The sequence below is a fragment of the Larimichthys crocea genome, chromosome X, assembly GCF_000972845.2.
Source record: "Larimichthys crocea isolate SSNF chromosome X, L_crocea_2.0, whole genome shotgun sequence".
In the NCBI taxonomy this organism is placed as follows: domain Eukaryota; kingdom Metazoa; phylum Chordata; class Actinopteri; family Sciaenidae; genus Larimichthys; species Larimichthys crocea.
The window spans coordinates 13,762,857-13,773,971 of record NC_040020.1 but is presented as its reverse complement, the minus strand read 5'-3'; the positions used below and the strand labels follow the sequence as shown (position 1 = coordinate 13,773,971).

Here is an 11,115-nt window from a genome sequence, read left to right as displayed (position 1 = left end):
ATACATATTGCTTCTAACTCATTTGCTTGATTTAGGGAACACCCCCCGCCCACACACTCAAAGATGGTATTCAGTTTGGAGATGTGTCACATCTGGTAGCGGCTCCAAAGGGACGAGCAGAAAGAAGTTTTCAGAGTTCTTTAATGTTGAGAGTTGCAGCTCTAGAACTCTTTAATGAGACTAAAGACTCTGTAGCCGTCACGCTCCCAGATCTTACCCACGATGCAAAGCGCTTAGCTCCTTTTGATGTCACAGAGCCGCCTCAGGCAGGGGTAGGGGGTAAGGATGGGGGCGGTGTGTTTGTGCATGTGTGTGTGTGTGTGTGTGAGTGTTAGGAAGCTAAGAGTTCCATCCAGAGCCACAAACGGGCGTTTGATCGTCACGAGAGATGAAACGATGTGTGATGAATTTAACACTTAACTCAGTGTGAGAGGCTTGATGATGCGGTTAGGAGGCTGATCCATATTAATGCTCTCTTGCCACGGCAGGACGCCTCCTCACAGTGCAGCATATATGTGGTGGAGGAACAGGGGAGGTGTCCGTTCTCCTGCATCTCCGGCTGTAAATCACCGCTTCACCTCAGGGCTGCGTCCTCGCCTGCTGGCCAAACGACTCCGGGCTCTCGATACCAATCGAACCATGATACATAAACCACATCTTCAAGCCGTCAGCCATATCTGAACTGCCTGCTCTCATATCAGAGATGCCACATTTCATTCCTCGCAGCACATAATCACAGAGCATGGCTCCCTGTCATAATATATTGCTGTTTTTGCATCTGATGAGTCCCTTCTGAGATTTTCAAACCTGTCCAAAGACAGTTCCCAGGGATAACGAACCATAAAACACGAGACAAAGTTTGTGAGCCAAACAACAAATCTTTTATTTACACTGAAGCTTGAATCACACTGAGGGAGCGACCGGTGCTAATCCACTGGGCTGAGATGTCACACAGACTCCAGCCAAGTCTAGTTTGCCAAGTTATAATCGTGGTTGTTATCCAAACATCTCAATTGGTTATCCTGAACAACTTTACAGTTTTATACACAAGGTTATAAAAAGCTCCCAAATAGGAAGGCTGTGGGCGTTTGGGCATTTTGAGAAAAACTGGAGACAGAGTGAAAGTGATGTTCTAAAATCAGATCTGAACGTTGAATTGGGTGTTTCAGGTCCGTCAGTCACATTTTAATCTCTTTTGAGTCCATTTGAGGCCTTAAAAAAAAAAAAAAAAAAAAAAAAATTCAGATAACTCAATCCGTTCAACAGATTACTCAAAGTAACTGACCCCATCTGGTAGTGAGTTATTGCAGAGAATAGGCCATGAGTGGTTTGGTCGAGTGAAAGTGGGAACATTGAGGCTCCCTGCACTTAGTGAGAAAACCAGAGCAACAGCACGACTGATGATTTTTTTTTTTTTGGTGGGAAGAGAAAGAAGTGGATGGTCACGGAGACTGCAGAGCGATGAGGACTCCTGCTGGAGTTCAGTTGGACAAAAGTGAAGATAGATGATGTCAAACAGAGGAGAAAGAGAGAGAGAGGGAGGAGGTGCTCAGTACTTCTTGAACTCTACGTCTTCCGGTGGGTTCATCTCCACTTTTCTTTTGCCCACATCTTTCCAGTTGGTGCTCAGGACTGTACCACCTGACTCCATCTGCACAGGGAGGAGAGACAGAGGGAGGAATCACTTTAGTGGAATGATCCCTCATTTCATTAGGACTGGAGTTATGCAACACCTTCTCTCTGCTTCAAAATGCATGTAGTCCACTGCAGTATCATTGAACAAGGTGGATTTTTTTTCTTTTTTCCCCCAGACTAACTCATTTTTAATCTTAATTTTCTACTTATTCAAAATACTGATTTCCATACATGCTGACCTGTACTCTCCATGCAGAAGTGACCACCTGACAACACATTTCAGCTTCATGTTGTATGTTGGAAATGACAGTGAATCCTTTTTCAGGTGTACCGTAGTGCTCTGGCATTATGAGGTCAAAGAATGCTGAGTCACTTCAATCATCAATCAGCATTTAGCTGCAATCATACACTCGTACATACATCCTTCCGTCCAGATAAATATAGAGATGCTCACTGAGCAGACAACCTCCTACTGTGACAGTCCACACTGCATGTGTTGTGTTCTTTTCCCTACAACAGTGTGTGTTCAGAAAAACTGATGCAGCCTCCAATAAATGTTTGTATAGAGGCTTGTTCATATAAATTTGCTAATGAAAGTCAAAGAAACTAACAATAACTAACAAGCAATGTCTGGTTATCTAGACTGCTGTATTTGAACCAGAGTGCACGCACGGGAGGCTCACTGAAAAAGAGGAGAGAAGACAAAGGATGGAGGCAGGGAGGCAGCAAGACAACATAACTCAGGGAAGTGTTGGTGCTGGTGCTGTGGTCACTGCTCCCCTTCACAGACTGAAGAGGAGAACTGTGCAGCAAAGAGTGAGACTTGTTGACAGCCTTGGAAAATCTCAATGTGTCCACAGTAAACTCAGCTGCCCGACTACAACAAATTTGCAGCTCCGTCTCCATTGTGTTGGAGACTGTGTTTCACTCCATGAGAATCTGCTGGATGAAAACACAGAAGCTGGCTGCAACAAACGTTCACCCCCCTCCTCCTCCTCCTCCTCTTCCCTTTATACAGTAACCCCTGCAAAGCAATCAAAGCCTTTCAGGGCCGTTTCAGGCCGTATTCACACCAAATCAAGCATTGCAGAGATCAGTGCAGGGTTGTGTGGCTCTGTGGGTGTGTAACTGCTGTGAAACAATCAGAAAATATCTCTTTGATTCACCGGCTTTCCCCTTACCACCACTCCCTCTCCTACTTCACGCTCTAGCTCACTCAACCACTGCTGCTCTCTCTCTCTCTTTCTTGACTGTCGTTTTTTCGCTGCAACGCCTGATTTATCATGCACCATGTGATGTCGCCATTGTTGTCATCACACAGTTTGGCCACTGTTAGGTTTGCTTCAGAGCCTGTGGCTCTCTAAAGAGAAAGATTAAATAAGTTAGCAGACCGGTTGCCGGGATAGGTGCCTCTGTTTTTGCAAAAATAGCTCATTTCTTTCTTTCAGGCTCATTTCTGCGTTGCTTTGTTTGAACACAAAGACAACATTGTTTTGCTGGAGCTTCCTGAATCTCTACAACAAAGGTAGAGTGTCATCCATAGTCAGAACATCCAGAAATATAAAAATAAGACCAAAGAATTCATTTCATTTGGGAACTGAGAGAGGATTCATCTAAAGAACACGGTTATGTTTACAACAATACCTGTCAATACCAAAGTATTGTTGGCTACTTTGGTGGTTTCAGTGATTACTAGCGAAACAGACTCATGTCACTGATAATAATACTTACAAAGGACTTATTCATGGCTCGTTTGACCTCGTCTGAGCCATCGCAGTAGATCTGCTGGAAGAGCTTGTTGAGCGCTGCGTCGCCCTCGAGTTTCTCGTCTTTCTCCTCCTCTGTGAGGTCCTCCACCACCTTGTCCCATTTACAAGTGTGGAGGGATGATGACGGGTACTGATCTGATGGAAAAGGGAAACAGTGTTAAAACAAATTCATATAGTTTAAGTTAAAGACCAAAGTCAGAGGTTTTAAAGAAGCTGAGAGGCATATGGCAAGACTGTAAGCAGAGCTCTGTAGCTAAAAGAAACAGCTCACGTAAAAAGTGTTGTAGTACAAATGTTTCTGAGATTTGAATTGAATCACTGACTGTTATAATCTAATCACAAGATGTATCGACAGAAATCATCCTTAAACGTTAGACGTTTAGGTGTCATGTTGTGATTTCTATATTTCCTGGATGAAATGTGCCCGCTGTAATCCCAACAGGAGATGAAGAGCGAGAAATGTAATTCAGACGCAGATTTACATAAATACAGCACCAGACGCGCAGCAGACATGTTCAGGCCAAGTGCGGACACACAGGGACGTGATCCTATAAAATCAGACGTCAAACATTGCGTTTAAATGTAACAGTGGTCTAAGTTATACGCAGGCACCGACACAGTTAAACAGGACATCCTGGAGGCTGAGCATGGAAAGGACGGTTTTGGCTTCCCACTTAACTTTTACTCCCCCTTCCACATGTACGTACGTACACACACGCGCACACACACACACACACACATTACATAAGTAATTAATCCTGTCAGTAATAGGAATGTGTGGGCTATAATACTGAGTCATATTTTGCTGTCATACCTTTCCCTCTCCCTGCCTACTTTCGCCGTCAGACTAATGAAAGACTCTAGCAGGGCTTGACTGCCCACTCTCATTTTAGTGCAGGACAGACAAACACAGGAGCTTATATTGATCTTTGGAGAGAGAGAGAGAGAGAGAGAGAGAGTGAAGGGAGGGAGAGAGAAAGGAGAAAGAGGAGGATAGTTAGGGGGAAAAGAGTGTAGATGCAAAAGCTGTGGACTGACTAGGATCAAAGTGTTTGATGTTGGACTCCTGTCCCTCTCCCTCCAGCTTCTCCCATCTGATGGCATCCGTCTTCTTCATCTTGAACTCCACCTGACAGAAGAAGGGCGATAAAGAGGAGAAGGGGAGGGTGGGAGAAAAAGGAACAAGGGAGAGTAACAATGTTTAGCAAAATGGTGTTCTTTGGCACGCAGGACAAAAATAACGCTTCCATTAGAGTGACATCTTAAAAGTACAGGACATCAGATCATTATTGAGGCCAGAGAGACTGTCTGAGCCGTCGTCAACTCAGCCTACGAGTGTGTGTTTGCGTGTGTGTGTGTATGTGTGTGTGTGTGTGAGAGAGAGACATCAGGGATATGCGGGGGCACAGCTCAATCTCGAACCTCACTGACAGACATACTGCACTAACGAGATGCCTGTCAGCCAGAGGGCCAGTGTGAGAGACGGAGCGAGCGGGAGGCAGGGGGGGAGGGGAGGGGAGGAGGAGGAGGAGGGGGGATATCCTAATTCCACACAGCAGCATCTGATCCAAATCATTACACCAGGAGAACATGGGAGAAGAGGGAAAACAACGAGGGGAGAGAGGACATGGACACACGCTTTTAACACTGAGCTGCATTGACAGGGCACATACCAGCGAGACACGCGAGCTACACCCCCTACCGCCCATTAACGGTGCATGTGTTTGATATGTGTGCACGTGAAAGACAGCGCTGGTTATGTCGGTGCAATTAAGGAACATTTCTGCTCTGCTGGGCGATGTGATGATTCATTTATGAGGGTGCCAGAAGAGAAGTGGGAACCAAGAGGCAGACAAGGTTAGAGATGAGGAGGCAGAGAGGCTGACTCGCGCAGAGCGAAGCGTTGAGTGAGGGGAGCAGATTGAGGGAAATAAGACAGTATGATCGCTGCTACCTTCTCTGTCGAGGTGATGAGCAAGTGCGAGTAGCGGACAACTGATAAATCACTTCGGTCTGTGTCAGCGCTTTCGGCCCCACGGAGGGGCCTCGTGCACAGCGAGGCACCTGTGCAGTGTCCAAAATTGTTTTTTTTTTTCCGCTCACCTACGAAGGACTGAGAAACTAAAAAAAGAAAATGTCTGCTGAGAGTGCTGCCCAAATAATTCACATCCAACCTTCAAAAGAACAGCCACCTAACTTTTTCTGTGTGTGTGTGCACACGCAACTGGATTCTGGGAGTTTAAATTCGAACACCCCTCCAGTCATAATTAGGGGCTGTGGCGGACAATTTCTTTAGTTTTCCAAAAACAACAGTTCACACCCACTTAATGCCCTGATTAGCCAGGTGGGAATGCCTTCCAGGAGAGGCTGCCAGAGAGTCTGCGTTATTATACCCGTACTCAAATATTTCAACGGGTCTCGCTTCTCTGTGTGACAGCCGGCATTTCAACTTCAAATGTGACCGTTTGGGACAGTTCTAAATATAGACTCATGAAATCGGACAACATGTACGAACCGGCTCTTTCGAGTATAACAGCTCTTACAGTAAAGCATGCTGTGCATACGGAGAATCGATAAAAAAAAGATGTGTTGTGTAGAGCTGCAACTATTTTGATAAATTATTAATCATTTTAGTGATTTTTCATGCAAAAAATGCCAAACATTGTCTGGTTTCAGCCTCTCGATGTGAGAATTTGAAAGTATATCTTTGAGGTTTGGACAGTTGTTTGTATAAAACAAACCATCTGAATGCAGAATCATCTACATTGGGCATGTTTCAATGTTTTCTCACACTGCCCTCATATCGTGGCCCTATCGTGCTGGGTGTGTTTTGGTGTTCAACAACTTGTACTTTTCAAATCAGACGTGTGTAGCTGTATTTACTCAGCCCAAAATCTAGCGTGGAATTAGCTTCTAAGGATTTTAAATTTGCTACAGCTCTGATTCACTCATCCGAGTGGCTTCTTCTCCACAGATGACAGTGGGTGGCTGAGTCTCATGGGTCATGTAGTATTTAGATCACCTGCCATCGCAGATTGATGGGAAAAACATGTTTTCTGAGAAATAAAGTAGAAGTACTAAAAACTGATGCCACAACATACACTTAAGATTATTGTGAAATTATCCAGGATGCATCAGTGTTTCAATGTTGATTTATTCAACCCTGCTCATCAGTCGTTACTGTTTGTGTTTTAAAAATGATTTCAATCCATTTTTGAGACAGCTGCTCGTGGCATATTAAATCATATTTGTTTTTTTTGACAGATGCAGTCTGGGCTTTGAGGGGTCTCACCGTGCTTTGAAGACTTCAGCACATATCAAAATGCTGATTTCCCAGCTTCGCTCAAATGGCTGACAAATATGACTAATTGGTGTTCAAACTAATGTGGCCTCTGCAGCAGTGCTTGTTATTCTTAGTCACATTAGATTTCTTTAAATCTGTGTGACCAGTCGACTAGTCAGTTAACTGTCGCTACCCTCACTAGTCAACACCAGAAATACTTGTCAGTTAAACTAATTATTAATATTTTAATAATGTTGCATGTCATGCAGCCATTTCCACTAGCCGGGCTGCAGCCCCATCATTTTAGAAGTTAAATTTTTGGTCCTTGGTAGAGTTTTGGTCCTAACATTTTGGTACTGTGTTCAGCTTTGGGATTCCAAGGGAAAGAGAAAGTCATGGTGGAACTAGTATTAAAGAGGAAATACCCAGAGTATGGTAAGTTATGATGCCATTAAGCGGTAAGAAACTAGTAATCACACTAAAATACCTGCTTGTGCTGAATGTAACTGCCAGGAGACAATCAGGAAATAACTTATTTATTTAGCCGATTAACCCACTTCAGCGATGCTGGCACTCCCTCACTCTCATTCACTGTCAATGTCTTTTGACCGATGCTCTCTCTGTCTCTCTCTCAAACCAAAAGACATTTCTTTGTGTCACTATTTTGAGCAGTGTAAATTGTGAGTCACACTCAGATTTAGAAGCTGGGTACATGAAATAAAAAAAGCCAGAACACAACAGGTAGAGTATCAGAGTTTAGTCCATGAATCCACCTGGATAGCATCAACTTCAGTGACATTTCAGGCTAAAGTCTCAGGCTGTGGAGCAGTTTGACCAGTCTGACTGTCCGATTGGCGGCAACAATGTGACGTCAGGCTTTCTTTTTTTTTTTTTTTTACAAAAGTTGGATCTGGCTAAACTTTACCAGTGCAGGTCGCTGCATTTTTTGGCGGACGCCTCTGTGGCACAACATCAAATGTATGGAAAAACCTATGTTTTCTCCACAGTGCCAGATTCTGTCTGAATGCATCCTGAGCTTACCTCACTCTAAATCTCAGTCCATCTATCCAGCCAGTAGAGTTGCCATGTTTTAATGGACTTGCTAATGATCAAAGTTTATGAACAAAGTCTAAGAACAGAAATGGACCAAAGATTAAAGACAGAGAAATTTAACTGGTAATTAAAATTACTGGCAGCCGGAGTTTGCAGGTGCCATTCATTGTTTCAAATGTTTCTGTAGTGTGAAGTTCAGCCGAGCTCCAGCCACCACTCTGTGTGTGTCAAAGTGTGTGTGCTTCTCTGCGTGCTCCTGGGCCATACAACATTAATCTGCTGCCACATCTGTGTTTCCTGGCTTTTAAGGGATATGGCAGGCCAGGCACCGTGTGTGTGCCTCTCTGTGTGTGTGACAGGCAAAGCAATGGCTCGTAAAGGGATGTGACAGCAGAGCCACATACAGAGGCCACCACTCACAGGACCCCAGGCGCTGGACTATACAATACTACACTACACACACACACACACATGTGGATAACCACACACACATGCTATTTACAGAGGGGCACTGGGGTCCTGTGTCACATGTGTTTGTAACCATCACCCCCTCCTCCTCTCTGCCAACACTCCTCACCCAGCATCCTCTGCTTCTTTCTTCAGATCCCAGCGGATTTCAAAACAAACTTGGCCAGAAAGACGCTCAATTGAAATAAATATAAACATTCTTAGACACTGACAGGCATGCAAATTAAAGAGCGGGGACGCCACTTTAGCTATTTTCCAAAAAGAGATGAGTTGGACTGAATGAGCGAGCGTGCGTGGATCCGATAATAGCGTTCAAAGTATGTTTGCGCGCACGCGTTTGAGTGTGTGCGCATCCGGCCGTCTGTTCTGATCAAACACACTGGTGTGTAATTGGCTCCCCGTTGTCGCAGTGACCCCTGCGGTTGGAATGTCTGTCATGGCGGAGGACAGGAGGAGGTCGCACTGACGATAATGTGCTAGCACGCACGCACACACACTGCAAATACTTTGTGTAAATGGCACATGTGTGTTGAAAGATTACTGTTCAGCCTCTGTATTTGTATCTGTGTGTGTGTGTGTGTGTGTGTGTGTGCGCGCGCTTGCACACTCACACCCGGCTTAGCCTCCCCCTGCTAAGTTGTCTTTAAAGACAGCGAGGAGATGAAGCGTAAACATTGTGGAGCCAAGAGTGCAGGGCAGCCTATTACAGAGAGAGACAGACCGACATTGGTTGGGAATCAACAGCTCCGAGGGCAATGCATTTTTTTTTTTTTTTTTTTTTAAATGCTCATTAGGGATGCATGCCAATCTGGAGAAACTTGATTTGCTGATGCCGTTGTTCATTTGAATGTTTTTTTCTCCCCAGTGGCTCCTTGGCTTCAGAAAAATTAAATGGCTCCAAAATATTGAAATGAGAGCAGCATTGAGAAAGCTGCTCAGTTTATTTAGGTCTCTCGCGTTGCCGTGCACGTGTGCACACACACATTTCACCTGTAGAGTTTTAAAGAGTTAGGTGCTTCTATGCTGTCTTGACAGCTTGGTGGGCTCTGTGTGTGTATGTGAGTGTGTGTGTGTAAGTGTGTAGGGGCCATGTGTACCGGAGGAGCCCAGTGGACCAGGGAACAGTCGGGGCTTTGTGGGAGAGGAGGAGGGCTTGTACACTCACTCTTGTTATCCTAGACGTAGGTGTGTGTGCTTGTAAGAGCATAAGAGGAAGATAGGAGGTGTGTGTGTGTGTGTTTGTGAGGGGCCGTGGCGAGAGTGACAAAACAAAGACAAAATGAGGAAGAAAGAGGAAAAAAAAAAAAGACAACGGAGAGACTGTAGAGAGATGAGAGAGAGTCGAAGACTATCTTCAGCTGTGGTCTCTCTAAGACTGAGCCCTTGTTTAAGCTGCAACCCACGTGCACCTCTGGTATGCAGTGTCTGCTGTTGCCATGGAAAAGTGGGAAAGTGAGTGAGAGTTTTTTTTTTGAGAGGGGGCAGTTTCTGTGCAGGTCGGCCTCTGCATGGCACCGTGTAGCCAGTGCATATACCGAACACAATATAGATGTCAGGTTATATAACGCTACTAAATCAAATTTCCAAACATCTTTTTGCTACTGTGGCACCATATAATTCCAGCACCTGTGATCGTGCTCTGCCCTTTCATTCCCCCTGTGGCCTTACTGTAAATAGACTAAAATAAATATCACCATTGCTTTCAGGAACTCTGTGGCTTGGCTTCTTTGGGGATTTTCAATCTTAATACCGCAGCATATCTATTTAGGCACTCAGTGGAAACTGTTAGTTTTTGTTATTTATGCTTGTTCATTGATGTTACACAGATACAGATCTAACAGAAACATACTGTATATAAGGCTGGGTATTGTTTGAAATGATATTCCAGTTTTGGCACCCATGCTTTAATATTATTTAATGTATACAAAATATTTTAACAAGTACCAAAACAAAGTAACAAAACCTTTATTTCATTTTACAAAAGAAGCCAAACTTGTTAAACAGCTCTAATCAATATTCTCATAATAAGAATGTTTCAGCTCTTGTTTAGCTGTCACACAGTACTGTTTTACTTCACTCTCACTGCTCTCATAGTGTCGTTTTCAGCCTGAGCAGGCAGCTGTTTTTAGCAAAAATTGTGGAAAAACCCACAGCACACTATCTGCTCAGCAGCAAACAGCAGACAGACACATTTAGTGACTAGCTGGTGAACATAGTGGAGAATTCAGCAGCTTGAGAGCCCGGTATGTTTTCTCAGAGTTGGATGAGACCAAAAACAGAGCTAAAAGAGTGAATATTTGGACTTACATTCATCGGGTAGCTAGGAACATGACTCAGCACAACGACAAATGAATGACAAAGTTGCCCCAAAAAACTGCTGAAAATCTATATATAAAAGCTACTTTTTGGTCACAAAAGCAGGGATATGACGACACTGTGTTCGACCAAGCAGTCACCAAAATGAGAGAACTTAAAGTATTTGGCAGAAACACGTTTTGGTGATCTAAATATGTTCACAACTTGTTTCCACGACCAGAAAGTGGTCATTACAGGTTTAAATGGTAAATATCATTCAAATCCATTGTTCAACAAAGCTTATATTGTCCTCTTGTTTTATTGCCAGATTCAATCAGACTTTGGTGGTTATTAAAAAAATCAAAAGTATTTATATGCATTTGCCAGCATTTATTTTAGTATTCTAGTCAAACATCAGCTGCATTAATATAATCTTCCTCTACTTATGTAGATAACTTGTATATATTTTCTGCGTCTCAGTACAGATCTTTTTCATGTCCCCTAAAGGTCTCCCATTGGTTTATGATAGGATTATTGCTGTAGTATCACTTTTTGAGTGATAAACTTTTCTTGCCTGATGAGGGGTTTAACTCTGGTTGAAGTAAACTTTGT

At 43.8% G+C, this 11,115-nt stretch overlaps 1 protein-coding gene across 4 annotated transcripts in view; it reads right to left on the bottom strand.

The window, feature by feature from the left end:
- sugt1 (SGT1 homolog, MIS12 kinetochore complex assembly cochaperone) overlaps positions 1-11,115 on the bottom strand; it is a 28,362-nt gene that overhangs the window by 7,897 nt on the left and 9,350 nt on the right. For 3 of the 4 annotated variants that reach the window (XM_027283259.1, XM_027283256.1, XM_027283258.1), the window contains exons 11-13: positions 4,443-4,533; positions 3,367-3,539; positions 859-1,651 (exon numbers count right to left, since the gene is read on the bottom strand). In XM_027283259.1, coding sequence (XP_027139060.1) covers positions 1,550-1,651; positions 3,367-3,539; positions 4,443-4,533 — 366 coding nt within the window. In that variant the 3' untranslated portion in view covers positions 859-1,549. Of the gene's footprint in view, positions 1-858; positions 1,652-3,366; positions 3,540-4,442; positions 4,534-11,115 lie in introns of those variants that run through there. The other variant, XM_027283257.1, reaches the window with a different exon arrangement.